This window comes from Oncorhynchus kisutch, linkage group LG11 (assembly GCF_002021735.2).
Source record: "Oncorhynchus kisutch isolate 150728-3 linkage group LG11, Okis_V2, whole genome shotgun sequence".
In the NCBI taxonomy this organism is placed as follows: domain Eukaryota; kingdom Metazoa; phylum Chordata; class Actinopteri; order Salmoniformes; family Salmonidae; genus Oncorhynchus; species Oncorhynchus kisutch.
Window position 1 is genome coordinate 45,726,501 of NC_034184.2, and position 16,665 is coordinate 45,743,165.

The 16,665-nt window shown below is 43.4% G+C and overlaps 1 protein-coding gene across 1 annotated transcript in view; it reads left to right on the forward strand.

The window, feature by feature from the left end:
* LOC109898830 (kinase non-catalytic C-lobe domain-containing protein 1) overlaps positions 1–16,665 on the forward strand; it is a 94,199-nt gene that overhangs the window by 45,127 nt on the left and 32,407 nt on the right. The window contains exon 17 of the mRNA XM_031835848.1: positions 5,735–6,087. Coding sequence (XP_031691708.1) covers positions 5,735–6,087 — 353 coding nt within the window. The remainder of the gene's footprint in view (positions 1–5,734; positions 6,088–16,665) is intronic.

Below are 16,665 nucleotides of genomic sequence, written 5' to 3' on the forward strand. Positions count from 1 at the left end.
CAAAGTGCTGTACAGAAACCCAGCCTTTAAACTTCAAACAGCAAGCAATGCAGGTGTAGAAGCATGGTGGCTAGGAAAAACTCCCTAGAAAGGCCGTCACCTAGGAAGAAACTTAGAGAGGAACCAGGCTATGAGGGGTGGCAGTCCTCTTCTGGCTGTGCCGGGTGGAGATTAAAAGAGAACATGGCCAAGATGTTCAAATGTTCATAGATGACCCACAGGGTCAAATAATAATAATCGCAGTGGTTGTAGAGGGTGCAACAGGTCAGCACCTCAGGAGTAAATATCAGTTGGCTTTTCATAGCCGATCATTCAGTGTATCTCTACCGCTCCTGCTGTCTCTAGAGAGTTGAAAACAGCAGGTCTGGGACAGGTAGCACGTCCGGTGAACAGGTCAAGGTTCAATAGCCACAGGCAGAACAGTTGAAACTGGAGCAGCAGCACGAGAAGGTAGACTGGGGGCAGCAAGGAGTCATCAGGCCAGGTAGTCCTGAGGCATGGTCCAAGGGCTCAGGTTCTCAGAGAGAAAGAAAGAGTGAGAAAGCGAGAGAAAATTAGAGAGAGCATACTTAAATTCACACATGACACCGGATAAGGCAGGATAAATACTCCAGATATAACAGACTGACCCTAATCCCTCGACACAAACTATTACAGCATAAATACTGGAGGCTGAGACAGGAGGGGTCGGGAGACACTGTGGCCCTGTCTGACGATACTCCTGGACAGGGCCAAACAGGCAGGATATAACCCCACCAACTTTGCCAAAGCACAGCCCCCACACCACTTGAGGGATATCGAACCCACCAACCCGGACAGGAAGATCACATCAGTGACTCAACCCACTGAAGTGATGCACCCCTCCTAGGGACGACATGGAAGAGCACCAGTAAGCCAGTGACTCATCCCCTGTAATAGGGTTTGAGGCAGAGAATCCTAATGGAGAGAGGGGAACCGGCCAGGCAGAGACAGCAAGGGCAGTTCATTACTCCAGTGCTTTTCCGTTCACCTTCACACCTCTGGGCCAGACTACACTCAATCATAGGACCTACTGAAGACCTACACAAGACGTCTCTCACATGGGTAGGCAGAGCATTTCATAAAAATGGAGCTCTATAGGAGGAAGCCCTGCCTCCAGCTGTTTGCTTAGAAATTCTAGGGACAGTAAGAAGGCCTGCGTCTTGTGACTGTAGCGTACGTGTAGGTATGAACGGCAGGACCAAATCGGAAAGATAGCTAGGAGCAAGCCCATGTAATGCTTTGTAGGTTAGCAGTAAAACCTTGAAATCCTCCCTAGCCTTAACAGGAAGCCAGTGTAGCGAGACTAGCACTAGAGTAATATGATCAAATGTTTTGGTTCTAGTCAAGATTCTAGCAGCTGTGTTTAGCACTAACTGAAGTTTATTTAGTGCTTTAGAGCATTGCAGTAGTCGGATAGCTGGAAAGTAGAGCATTGCAGTAGTCTAACCTAGAAGTCACAAATGCATGGATACATTTTTCTGTGTTATTTTGGGCAAAAAGTTTCAGATTTTCGCAATGTTACGTAGATGGAAAAAAAGCTGTCCTTGAAACAGTCTTGATTTGTTCATCAAAAGAGAGATCAGGGTCCAGAGTAGTGCCGAGGTCCTTCACAATTTTATTTGAGACGACTGTACAACCATCAGGATTAATTGTCAGATTCAAAGGAAGATCTCTTTGTTTCTTGGGACCTAGAACAAGCATCTGTTTTGTCTGAGTTTAAAAGTTGAAGATTTAGCCTGTTCTGTGAATGTTAATATTTAGGTTGCAGGGAGGTTCTGAGAACATTTTATTATGGTCCCTTGAAAGTTTTCCCGGGAGGTTTTATTAACCTTCTGAGAACAGAAATGATAGGTTATTTGATGCTAATTTAAATAATGTTCTGAAACAATTTTTCAATAAGGCTTTTAATAACACTGATAGCTTAGTTTGTGTTTACTGTCATTTGCGTAGGCATTAATCATGCAAACACAGTCATTTTCTTTGTGGCACGGCTTCAGTGAGATTCAAACCTAGGATCTTCTGTTTTCCATCCATGGAATTAGTCCACTGCGCCACCAGTATGGAGCTAGCTTGCCATGTACTTTTAACTAATAAAAAGCTGTTCATTTTAGTCTATTCAAACAGACACTGTTTCAAAGGAAACAAGCGCTCATTAAGATCAAGTATGGCCAATTAGTAGGCACGGCCAACACACCTGAACACATTTAAAGAAAATAATCACCTATTTTGAATGTTATATTGTTTTTTTGCATCTCTGAGTGATGTTCTATTGATTCCCTGGTTCATTTAATGTTTTTTCATGTAAAATACCAGTCAAATGTTTAGACACTGTCACTCCCTGACCATAGACAGCTTTTTATTCTCTATGTTGGTTAGGTCGGGGTGTTACTAGGGTGGGTTATCTAGGTTATTATATATCCATGTTGGCCTGGTATGGTATGGTTCCCAATCAGAGGCAGCTGTTTATCGTTGTCTCTGATTGGGGATCATATTTAGGCCGCCATTTCTCCATTGTGCTTTGTGGGATCTTGCTTATGTATTGTTGCTTGTGAGCACTGCATAGTTTCACGTTAGTTTTGTTCTGTATTGTTTTGGTGAGTTTCATTTATTAAACATGTGGAACTCTACGCAAGCTGCGCCTTGGTCCGACAATCATTTTAACGATCGTGACAGACACACATACTCATTCAAGGATTTTTCTTTATTTTTGACTATCTACATTATAGAATAATAGTGAAGACATCAAAAACTATGAAATAAAACATATGGAATCATGGAGTACCTGTCTTGAAGGAGTTCCCAGATATGGTGAGCACTTGTTGGCTGCTTTTCCTTCACTCTGCGGTCCAACTCATCCCAAACCAATTGGGTTGAGGTTGGGTAATTGTGGAGGCCAGGTCATCTGATGCAGCACTCCATCACTCTCCTTCTTGGTCAAATAGCCCTTACACAGCCTGGAGGTGTTATGTTTCATTGTCCTTTTGAAAAAAATAAATGATAGTCCCACTAAGTGCATACCAGATAGGATGGTGTATCACTGAAGAATGCTGTGGTAGCCATGCTGGTTAAGTGTGCCTTGAATTCTAAATAAATCACTGACTGTGTCACTAGCAAAGCACCCCCACACCCTCACACCTCCTCCATGCTTCATGGTGGGAACCACACATGGGGAGATCATCCGTCCCATAAAGACATGGCTGTTGGAACCAAAAATCTCAACTTTTGGACTCATCAGACCAAAGTACAGATTTCCACCAGTCTAATGTCCATTGCTCGTGTTTCTTGGACCAAGAAAGTCTCTTCTTCTTATTGGTTTCCTTTAGTATTGGTTTCTTTGCAGCATTTCGACCATGAAGGCCTGCTTCACGCAGTCTCCACAACAGTTGATGTTGAGATGTGTCTGTTACTTGAACTGAAGCTGCAATCTGAGGCTGGTAACTCTAATGAACTTATCCTCAGCAGCAGAGGTAACTCTGGGTCTTCTATTCCTGTGGCGGTCCTCATGAGAGCCAGTTTCATCATAGCGCTTGATGGTTTTTGCAACTGCACATGAAGAAAATGTCTAACTTCGTGACATTTTCCACATTGACTGACCTTCATGTCTTAAGGTAATGATGAACTGTCATTTCTCTTTGCTTATTTGAGCTGTCCTTGCCATAATATGGACGTGGTCATTTACCAAATAGGGCTATCTTCTGTATACCACCCCTACATTGTCACAACACAACTGATTGGCTCCAACGTATTAGGAAGGAAAGGAATTCCACAAATTAACAAGGCAGACCTGTTAATTGAAATGCATTCCAGGTGACTTCCTCGTGGTACTACATGATTCCATATGTGTTATTTCATAGTTTTGATGACTTCACTATTATTCTATAATGTAAAAAATAGTAAAAGTAATGAAAAACCCCAGAATGAGTATTTGTGTCCAAACCTTTGACTGGTACTGTATATCTGAGCTATTGCCATTCGAGCAGGTAGAAATTTGGCTGAGATTACGTAGATTTGCAATAAAGCTGCTCTCACTACTGGAAGTTAATAAGAATATGACTTTTAGATCACGAAAACGTCTGTCATACATGTCAGATTTCAATACTGGCTGATGTCATAACGCGAGAGGTTGCCTTCTCTCTCTCGAATGAGCCATTAATAATATTTTTTGCGATATTCCTACTTCGAGAAACGTCTAATTTAACCTAGGGTCTAACACATTTCTCCTATTTGTCTGCTCTGCAGTCCAGGGTGCATTGCATGGTGCCGTTGCGAATGTCACACACTGAGGCACATCGATCTGCAGGTTGAACATGGTGAAATTGTAGACTGCAAAATTTATAGTGCATTTTGTTTAGGCAATTTTACAGCTAACTAGCTACTTCACATACTGATATTGACTTTGGTATTATTGTGTGTAGCTATGTTTGGTAGCTAGCTTCCTTTTGTAGTCAACTTGAGTTGCAACAGATTTCAACAATGATTTTCACATTTTGCCACCAACGTTATTATAACGTAAAAAGGAAAAATGTGTTAAAAAACATATTGTTCCCACATGTTAGTGTTATACAATACTGTAAATTATAGGAATGATTGGTTTTAGGTGGATTTTTCCTTTGACAATAGAGAGAGTTTTGTTGATGCTGAGAACGGAATGTATGTTTTTAAATAACATTCTTAGAAGGTTATTTGAACGTTACTAATGTTTTCTTGTGGTTTTTATGGAAAGTTTTCTTAATGTTCAGAGAACATGACTTTAAATAGAACCATGATGAAACCTGCAAAAAACGTTACGCTGAAGTACTGAAATTCCCACAGAAGTACGTTGTTTCTTAATGTTTTCGGGAAGAATTTGAGATCATTACTTTAAATAGAACGATGAGGAAACCTGTAGGAAACGTTATGCTGAAGTACTGAAATTCCCACCTAAGAAACATATGGTTCTCAGAACCTTATGTGCTAGCTGGGTATCCTGCAGCATTCCCAGAACATTGTTTGAAGGCTGCATGCAAAATATAGCAAGCTCTAAGAAACATATTGTTGTCAGAACGTTATGTGCTAGCTGGGCTGTTAGCATTACTTCACAACTGTCATCACTTTTACCGTTATCATGATAAACGTCTGTGAGATGACGTAGTTAGATTAAGTTGTATAGGCCTACTGTAGCGAGATGTTGTGACAAATACAACTTTGAATGGCAGTTGGATAAAGTTGTTAGAGGAATGACTGGCTGTTGGATTAAATTGTTAAGAGCACAGTTTATTCAAGACAGCCCAAATCGTGTTGCGATGTCACAATGATCTCCTCAGCTGGAGAGGGTTGTTGTGGAAACAGTTACTTCCTCTCCATCTACACACACCAATACATGCACACCAACGACACGTTGGTAACAAGCACTGCACACTCACATACACACAAACCTCTTCAGTTTCACACAAAATACGTTATGTTTTAGATGATTAATCAGAGCAAAAATAGGCTCCTCACATTGGTAGGTGGAGTACGCCTGTGATGCAGAATCTAATAATATAGCAAGATTAACATTTAACCTCTTGCCAACAAACAAATTTAAAAGAGCCTTTTAACGAAAGAAAACTTCAGCCATGAGAGAATTTCACCTCTCAAAATCTCTGCCCGCGCACACACACACACACGCACACTGCCTGACCCATCCCTTTTTCTCTCTCTCTCTTCTTGATTTGCCCGTTTCCTGGTCCAGGATTGAGAGCTGCCGAGTGTTTGGGTAAGGGGGCCATGGAGAGTGCCGAGCATCCAGTGGGGGTCAGTGATGAAAGCCCCCCTGAAGCTGACTCTCTGTGTGGGATGGACGAGCCACTGAGGGTGGGCCACCTAGGCAGGATGAGCTGCTCCAAGGACATGGAGGACCAAGAATCGCTGGTGTTTGAGCGTCTCCTCTCCCCCTGCTCCAGAGCAGAGGAGTCTAGCCACCGCCTCAGCCCAGCCTGGGGCCTGGCCTTCTATGGAGAAGACTGTTTTAGTCATGATGTGATGGAATATGCTATAACCCTGGGACAGCACAGTGAGTCACCGTGCCTGGAGCTGAAAACACAGGTGGGTAAACTGGGAGGAAAAGCTATTGAGCTTAAATAGAATAGACCAGCTGTGAGTCATGACTGACCATATAGCATACCATGGTCTCAATGTTTGGAGTAGTGCTTTTAATGAAAAAGGTACATAATGATGTTTGATTATATTAATTTGACATAAATGAGAAGTTCTTATTATACATACAAGAAAACAAGCTGACTAAAGTAAAACGGATAATCATGTTTGTCTTACAGTTTTTTATTTATTTTTACAATCGCTAGGTGCCATTTCTCAATAGTTAGGTCACTTTTTCAAAACTCTTCACACTTTTCTCCTAACCAACTTTCAGCTTGGCACAGAAGTTAACCTCAATAGGGGACGTAGGACAGTAGCGCCCCACCTGGCCAAAATCCAGTGAAATTGCAGAGCGCCAAATTCAAAAACAGAAATATTCATTATAAAAAATCTGAAAACATACAAGTGTTATACATAGGTTTAAAGATTAACTTCTTGTTAATCCAACCACGGTGTCAGATTTCAAAAAGGTTTTACGGTGAAAGCATACTATGCGATTATCTAAGAACAGCGCCCAGCAGACAAATCATTACAAACAGTTACCAGCCAAGTAGAGGAGTTACACAAGTCAGAAATAGCAATAAAATGAATCACTTACCTTTGATGATCTTCATATGGTTGCACTCACAAGACTCCCATTTACTCAATAAATGTTTGTTTTGTTCGATAAAGCCCCTCTTTATATCCAAAAACCTCAGTTTTGTTTGCGTGTTTTGTTCAGTAATCCACAGGCTCAAACGCAGTCACAACAGGCAGACGAAAAATCCAAATAGTATCTGTAAATTTCAAGAAACATGTAAACAATGTTTATAATCAATCCTCAGGTTGTTTTTAGCCTAAATAATAGATCATATTTAAAACGAACAATAACGTTGTCAATATAAAAGGTAAACAAGAAAGGCGCGCTCTCGGTCGTGCGCACGAAAAATCTCTGGGGCTTTGTAGGTCTCAGTCAGAAAACTCCAAACATATAAAAAAAATCCTACATCCTGGATGGGTTTTCTCAGGTTTTTGCCTGCCAAATCAGTTCTGTTATACACAGACATTATTCTAACAGTTCTGGAAACGTTAGAGTGTTCTCTATCCAAATATACCAATTATATGCATATCCTAGCTTCTGGGCCTGAGTAGCAGGCAGTTTACTTTGGGCACACTTTTCATTCGGAGGTGAAAATAGTGCCCCCTACCCTAGTGAAGTTAATGCACTAAAACTACCAAAACACTTCATATATGTCTCAAATCAACACACTCTTCCATAACACTAGCAAAGGTTGTCACCCAACAAGCACACTTTGACCTAAATGACCTAAAAAACACTAAAAACAGGTAGCATTACACAATGTTTTCTTTTGTCAAATTCCTTTACAAAACAAGAATGGAACCTCTCTACTGCTTAGAACACATTGCAGTATATGTTACAGGAATGAATTATACATGATACAATATGCTTCAATATGTTTTATGTCATTCTTTGGCATTGAGGGATTCCAAAATATAATAATTTGTATATACACCATCTACAGATATAGTAGCAATGCTAGTCAACCCTGTCTTCTGCATTTGGCCACAGGTTCTCATCCACATTACATCTTATGTAATCTTGGGCAATACACCTAGGAAATAATCTTTTGGCATGCCTGGTCCATCCCTGGCAATTTTCTGCAGATATGTCCAGGCATCCGGCAATCACTGCATCCAGGAGAGACATTTGATCATGTGGATGATGATCATAAATCTTTCACCTCCATGAGGAAAAGTGACACCATCCTGGGATTGGCTGCATACCATTCTGTGACTGCACGGGAGTGGTGAAATGCCACATTGTCCCATACAATTACAAACGTTGGCCGATTTCGCCTCACTGCAACCCTTTCCTCACCTGGCACAACCCTTCCATAGAGGTCATCTAGGAATGAAAAGAGACACTCGGTGGCCCAATTAGCGGTTTGTGTAACAGCAATCGTTTCCCAATCACATTCCTTCCTCGCCGCTGTGTTATGGCCAAGTTGAAATCAGCCTCATCCACAAAGATTAATATGTGGGGTGTTTGCCTGGCTTCAATCTCCGCGACTCTCTAAAATAAATACACAAGGCAACATGAGTTAGGCTATTATTGTAGTTTACGTTATACCTAAAAACATGTGTCTCTGCCCTGTTTGGTTTTGTTCAAAACCAGTTCTGTATTTTATAAAAATCTTACCTGGACATATTGGTTCCTGAGTTGCTTGACTCGTAAAGAGTTCCTTTCAAAGGGGACAGTGTACAACTGCTTCATCCTGACTTGATGTTGTTTCAGGACTGTGAATATTTCCAAATATAATGTTGTCTGCCATCACTCTGTCCCGAATCTCTGTGAGTTTTATGCCACTGTTTCTGATGACCATATAAACGATTGCAGTTTCCTGCACAGCAGTGAAAATCCTACCTCTCCCGCCTATGGGAGGTAACCGTTGGGTCCTAAGCCTAAATGAAAAAACAATCACACACAAGTGGGTTTGGAGGCTTTGCACAATTTACTTCTGTAATGTGCAGTTCAGTCAGATGCCCTTGCAAAATGCACATCTTACCTGTTGCTTTGCTGGAAATTTCTCACAATAGATGCCACTTGAGCGTTACAGATTTGGATTGCACTCTCAGACCAGCCTCTCTCATTGATAGACCATGATTTATTACATGATCAATTATAGTAGCCCTAATATCACCTGAGACTACAACTCTTGATCTTCCTCTCTGTCTTCTTCCACCACGGATACGTACTCCTCTCTCTCTCCCAATCCCAGCCACTCTTATCCCCCTGTCAGCCACTTCTCTATCTCTGACTGGGTCCATGTTTACATTACAGTACAGCATTATTCCTAAGATATCCCCTTTTGTACAGATGGTAATGAAATTGAAAGACTAACACCTGGGTAGGTGTTCAGCTACAATGGGAATCAGCCGTGGTTGGTCTATTTGTTTTGGTAGTATTTCATTTTTTAGATTTGTAATATATTTCAATACGGTATTACTATAGAAATAGAGCAGATTGCTGTCTTATTCAATTTTGTGTTATGTTAGGTTTTGAACTTAAGTTTAACTGTTTTGAAAAGAGTATGTTAACATGTGCAAATTGGCATATAGGTACATATAGTTTTGTTGGTGGTTGTGTCTGAGACAATAATTCATGAAATTTGAAATATGTAGTCATTGAAATACATTTTGTGCCAAAGCAATGAAAAATGATCCACAGTTTAGCCCAGATAGACTGCTGTCACTGAAGAAGTGACCTAATTCGTGAGAAATGGGTCCTACTCGTTTCGGCTACCTGGGAAACAGGCTACATTCATCAGTGATGAATGGAGAATGGGGCTTTTTTTAATAATAATACATTGAAATGTATGCACTTTTCAAGACACCCAATAAAGTTAGTTATTTGTTTAGAAAAGTTATGTTAAAGCTGAATCAATGTCTGCAAAATCACATAAGGATAATATTCTCCATAACAGAATCAATTATAATAGCATAGTATTAATGTAAGACAACAATATAACATTAATGTAAGACAAAAACACCACTTAATTTCTTATGAGGATTTGCGATCATTGTGCGAATGGTTGCATTTTTCTCTGAAGCAGCCAATACTCAACATCATACGAGCCACTAGTCAAAATATGTGCTTTGTTTGAAACAAAATGCTACAGTTTAACACCATCGCTCACTGTACATAATTCAAAAACAACACTGTACTTCAAAACAACATTGTACATAACTCAAGACGATGCCTATTCCCATGACACTGATTGAGATCAAATGGTTGGCATGTGGATGCTGCATGGACGTTTCACTTGTAAAACTTAAAGAATTATTATTCATGATTGACAGTGAGAAATGTGAAGGGAGGGTGACCATAAAAAATTGTGTGTGAAGGGAGGGTGACCATAAAAAATAGTGTGTGAAGAGAGGGTGACCATAAAAAATTGTGCGTAAAGTGTGAAGGGAGGGTGACCATAAAAAATATTGCGTAAAGAAACACATGCGCGGAATCTAATTTCGGATCCTCGACTCTGGGGAAGTGGCTTCCCTGGGGGTGGGACAGGCGGAATGGGGCGGTTACCTTCAGATCCGCAGCCTCAGCCTTTATTTAAAATGATTGGATTGAGTAATGACCTATAATAGAGAATGTACCACTGCCTTGCAACTCCTTCCGTTTGAGTTACGTTATAGTCTTATTTTTTTATTGTCAGCATGCATCAAATAAGATTGTTTTAATAAATTACTATATATTTATGATTATATAGTAATTAAACTTTCAGTCAAACTGGATAAGTGCATGGATTTCATGAAAAGTCTACGAGATTATTTGTTTAAAAACCAAGCAAAACAGCATTAATAGCTAAAGCAAATCATGGTATGATCATGATTTGAGGTGGATAGAAAGAAAGGAGTTGGGGGTTTTAGGGTAATTGACACATTATGTTCTCCAAACTGTTATTGAATATTAATATGATATATTTCCGACCTTTGACAGAAAGGTCATTATCATGTGTAATAGAATAACAAATGAGCTGTCTTTGTCTGTGTATGCTTTGATGGTAATGATGTGGGCTTTTATCTGCTCCTTCAATGAAACAGTCTGACCGCCCCACTCTCACACATTAAGAGCCATGGCTCCATATCAGTATTAGATGTGCCCCGTTTCTCACTTCAAAAGATCTATTGATTTCTGTAACCATAGTGAGCGATGCAAGCAGAGAGCCAGCCCTGTACATACATTGGAGACACTCTAAAAGGCTATTTGTGTACTGCATCTACACCCTAATGGGTTCTTCGGCTATCCCTACTAGGACAACATTTTCACCCAACAAAAAACGCTTAAGAACCCTTTGGTGAAAAGGTTCTACCTGGAACCAAAAAGAGTTATATTTCAAATACTTTTTTCAATGTATCACTTATGGGATTAAGATCATGTAGAATTCTCCGATTTTTCTACTCTGTCTCCGGTGGTAGCTATCGTCACATGGCTAGTTGCTGAAACTTGGCTAGCTCTCGCCAGAAGGCTTGGCTAACCTAGCTAGCTTGCTGGAAATTTTGCTATACCTCTACAACTGGCTTTTCTCCTGGCGAGGTAGAATCGCTAGCTCTCCTCTCTCTCGTTTAGTTCGACCCATGTCCCCGTGTGTCGTGTTGACTAGACTGGCCATCCTTAGCTTCACAGCTTGACAGCCGAGAGAAACGCTTTGTTCATCGAGAGACAAAGAAAGCATGAGCTTTCTCTGGCTAGCATTGTGCTAACTAGCTAGGCTATTAGCTCATGAGGTGAATGCTAGCTAGCTTTGCACGAGAACTATGGCAAAAGTTAATCTCGTAGCCATGGAGCCTGCTACAAAGAGCAGGACTCCTGCCCCAGCACCGGCACGCCTGTGTCCATGCCAGGCTACTATTTCCGACAACGATACACACTCTTTGTGTGTCGCCTTCATGGGGCTTGAGGACGCAGAAGCATCTCTCGCTATCCCAGAGTCATGTGTGCATTTTAGGGCACAGCCTAATGAGTGTCCTCAAACGGCGAGCGCGCAGAGCAGCCCCTAAACCAGACTCGTCGCCAGTACAGCCTCCGGGCTTGCAGGCTACCCAGCCCTCCTGGGACGAGGTTTTGGACTATCTCTGTCCTCCGTTTCAGACAGAAGCAGCATAGGCGGGGTCTGGGATATTCACAATGGAGGAGGAATACGAACTCCTCAAAGCCCACGAGGAAAAAGAGGAAGCCCAACCCCATAGCACTAGGCCCTCTTCCTCACTTAGCAGAGCATCTGCATTCAATGAAAAGATTCGGGATTGTCGATGTTTGCAAACGGGCAGCGTCCAGGCTCTGTATTGACTGGCCTGCAACCATGGGGGTGGCAACACATAGCGGGATTGGATCGATGGGAGGAAGCTCCCCTCTCGCACCATCCTGGGGAAGCAACTACTCCCAGCGGTCCCAGCTTGGGACAAGCCGCTGTCCAGTAAAGTCCTAACCTGACACTTTGTAAGCATGGATTTTCAGGGCATAGAGGAGACCGGCTTCGGCAAGCCGCCGGTGGTCGAGCTGTCATTGGCTAGCCACCTCAACCCCAATGCCTCGCTACAGCCGGCACTACTCTCCCTGGAAAGATGGAGCGCTTCACCTCCTCCTTATTCCAGAAGGCCTTAGTGTCTGCGGCACATTCAGTGAAGGCCTTTAAACGTAACATCCCTGCTGCTGGCTTACCAGGTTGACTTGCTACAAGAGATGGGCAAACTCTTGGTCAAAAACACAGCCGACCACAGACTTTGAGATGAGATGTGTGTGGTTACAGATCTCAACCCCCAGAAGTGCCATTCAAGGCTGCGTGCACTCCAGGAGCAACTTGTCCAGCTTGTCAGACAAGGAGAAAACAGACTTCCTGCAATTCCTGCCAAGTCCTTCCCCTGGAGGGGAGAAAGGGTGCCCGAAATAGGAGTAAGTTCCCAGCAGCAGAGATGGACAGTGCACAGCTCACACAATGTCCTGGCCTGTCCTCTCTCTGGTGGAGCAAAGACACCCCCCCCCCATCACAACTGGGGAGAGGCACATATGTGCTCCTAACACCCGACCCCTTGTGCAGCGACTCATTCCTATGCTTATGGAGGGGGCTCACTCTTCCTCCAAGTGCCCTCCATGTCACAGCTCTCCCTTTGGCTCTTCTCTAAGTAGCTGAGGTAGGAAGACAATTTGTCAGTCGCCACCAAACAGTGTCTCCAATCCCAGCGTCTAGCCAAGGGGCAAGACAATTTAACAAAAGGGCAGCACTAGTGAGTGAGAGTCATCTAACTTGTGTGCAACTTGTCGCAAGAGCAGGGCACTGACACGCATGCGCAGTCCAGACCTGAGCATTGACCAGTTATGAAGGGGTACAGACGACTTCAGCTGACCATGAACCCATCCATTTAAAAAAAATGTGTACCCCTTTTTCTCCCCAATTTTCGTGGTATTCAATTGGTAGTTAGTCTTGTCCCATCGCTGCAACTCCCATACGGACTTGGGAGAGGCGAAGGTCGGGATCTGCTTCTTGACACAATGCCCGCTTAACCTGGAAGCCAGCCGCACCGATTTGTCAGAGGAAACACTGTACACCTGGCGACCATGTCAGCGTGCATGGCGCCCGGCCCGCCACGAGTCGCTAGTGCGCAATCAAATCAAATCCAATTTATTTATATAGCCCTTCGTACATCAGCTGATATCTCAAAGTGCTGTACAGAAACCCAGCCTAAAACCCCAAACAGCAAGCAATGCAGGTGTAGAAGCACGGTGGCTAGGAAAAACTCCCTAGAAAGGCCAATACCTAGGAAGAAACCTAGAGAGGAACCAGGCTATGTGGGGTGGCCAGTCCTCTTCTGGCTGTGCCGGGTGGAGATTATAACAGAACATGGCCAAGATGTTCAAATGTTCATAAATGACCAGCATGGTCGAATAATAATAAGGCAGAACAGTTGAAACTAGAGCAGCAGCACAGTCAGGTGGAAGTTGAAACTGGAGCAGCAGCATGGCCAGGTAGACTGGGGACAGCAAGGAGTCATCATGTCAGGTAGTCCTGGGGCATGGTCCTAGGGCTCAGGTCCTCCGAGAGAGAGAAAGAAAGAGAGAAGGAGAGAATTAGAGAACGCACACTTAGATTCACACAGGACACCGAATAGGACAGGAGAAGTACTCCAGATATAACAAACTGACCCCAGCCCCCCGACACATAAACTACTGCAGCATAAATACTGGAGGCTGAGACAGGAGGGGTCAGGAGACACTGTGGCCCCATCCGAGGACACCCCCGGACAGGGCCAAACAGGAAGGATATAACCCCACCCACTTTGCCAAAGCACAGCCCCCACACCACTAGAGGGATATCTTCAACCACCAACTTACCATCCTGAGACAAGGCTGAGTATAGCCCACAAAGATCTCCGCCACGGCACAACCCAAGGGGGGGGGCGCCAACCCAGACAGGATGACCACAACAGTGAATCAACCCACTCAGGTGACGCACCCCCTCCAGGGACGGCATGAGAGAGCCCCAGCAAGCCAGTGACTCAGCCCCTGTAATAGGGTTAGAGGCAGAGAATCCCAGTGGAAAGAGGGGAACCGGCCAGGCAGAGACAGCAAGGGCGGTTCGTTGCTCCAGAGCCTTGGGACAAGAACATCCCTGCAGACCAAACCCTCCCTTTAACCCAGACGACGCTGGGCCAATTGTGCGCCACCCCATGGGTCTCCTGGTTGTGGCCGCTGCGACAGAACCTGGACTCGAACCAGTGCCTTGACCACTGTGTCACTCGGGAGTCCTGAACACACCCGTTTTTAACTGGACTTTAACTTCAACAGCAAGTGGCGACTCAGTTCGCATAGGAGAGGAGAAAACCTCTCTATTGGTGCAACAGGTCAATCAGAGTAATACCAGTGTCAGAATACTTTGTCGGCTTCTATTCCCGGCAGTTCCTGGTTCCTGGGTGGGGGGGTCTCGCTTCGCCCAATGTGAAGTCTCGCTTCACTTGTCAAGGTGACTAATTCACCTCAGTCGACCTACTGAACACTTATTTTTACATAAGCTTTCTGTCATCACATAAGCAATCTGTCATCATACCTGCGTTGCTCCATGACACAGGAGCAAGCGGTACAAGACACAGCCTCCCTTGTAACCCCCCTCATCAATTAAGGGTTCAAGATCAACCAAATAAAAAGGTTTTTAATGCCGAGACAGAGAATAGAATATCCAGAAGTCAAGCTGGTTTTTCTCTCCTATCGTACTATATTATCCGACGACCGCATCATGTTGTTCCGACAGTGCCTCTCCCTGTTCCACAGGAGGTGCTCGGTCACGCTCAGTCCCTAAGTGTGGGGATTGATGGCATCCACCATATCAGTAGCACAGATGGGTCTACTGAGGATGAGAGACCTCCAGCATTGGGTCTGTGAAAATGACGTCAACTCTATCTTTACATAACAACAACCTCAGTTTGTCTCTGGGCACTCTATCATGGGAGGAGCCCCTTGATATTTGTTCCTGGCACTCGCCTGGGGGCAGTGTCAACGAGGAAGGTGGTGAGGACAGGTGCACCACTCACAGGAGGGGGCGCAGCCTATGAGGAAAGAGCTTTAGACAGGTTGTGGTTCCCACAGCCCCTCCTCCTCAGTCAAACCACCTTGAGCTGCTGATAGTGTTCCACTCAGTGAAACACTTTCAGTCCTTCCTTCGAGATTGTCATATCCTGATCAGGACAGACAATACAACCGTGGTAGCATACATCAACTGCCAAAGTGGCACTCGCGCTCTGCATCTACACAGGGAGCAGAGCACACCTACTCTTCCTACGCGCAACTCAGGTACCAGGCCTACTAACTGTGGAAATGGACTTGATGTACAGAGGGAATGCTCTATACGGGGACCGGAGACTCCCTAAGAGGTGAACCAGATCTGGGAGGATCACAGTCAAGCCACCATAGATCTCTTTGCATCACAACACAGTGTCGTTTTCTGCGCTGGTAAAAACAAACGCACACCTCGGCTTGGGGTGCGGCTCTGCGTTTTCCCTCCCCTATGTCCCTCCCCTATCTCCACACTCAAATCAAATATAATTTTGTTGGTCACATACACGTGTTTAGCAAATGTTATTGCGGGTGTATCGAAATGCTCGTGCTTTTAGTTCCGACAGTGCAGTAATATCTAACAAGTAATATGTAACGATTTCACAACAAATACCTAATACACACAAATCTAAGTAAAGGAATGGAATTAAGAATATATAAATATATGGATGAACAATGTTACAGCGGTATAGACTAAGATGAAGTAGATAGTATAGAATACAGTATATACCGTTCAAAAGTTTGGGGTCACTTGTGCACCGGGGCCTCCCACTCCTCTTTCTATTCTGGTTAGAGCCAGTTTCCGCTGTTCTGTGAAGGGAGTAGTACACAGCATTGTACGAGATCTTCAGTTTCATGGCAATTTCTCGCATGGAATAGCCTTCATTTCTCAAAACAGCAATAGACTGACGAGTTTCAGAAGAAAGTGCTTTGTTTCTAGCCATTTTGAGCCCGTAATCAAACCCACAAATGCTAATGTTCCAGATACTCCACTAGTCTAAAGAAGGCCAGCTGTATTGCTTCTTTAATCAGGACAACAGTTTTCAGCTCTGCTAACATAATTGCAAAAGGGTTTTCTAATGATCAATTCACCTTTTAAATGATAAACGTGGATAAGCTAAAACAACGTGCCATTGCAACACAGGAGTGATGGTTGCTGATAATGGCCTCTGTACGCCGATGTAGATATTCCATAAAAAAATCTGTCCTTTCCAGCTACAGTCATTTACAACATTAACAATGTCTACACTGTAGATTTTAATGTTTAATGTTATTTTAAATCGACCAAAAAATGCTATTCTTTCAAAAACAAGGACATTTCTAAGTGACCCCAAACATTTGAACGGTAGTGTACATATGAGATGAGTAATGCAAGATATGTAAACATTATGAAAGTGACATTATTAAAGTGGGGT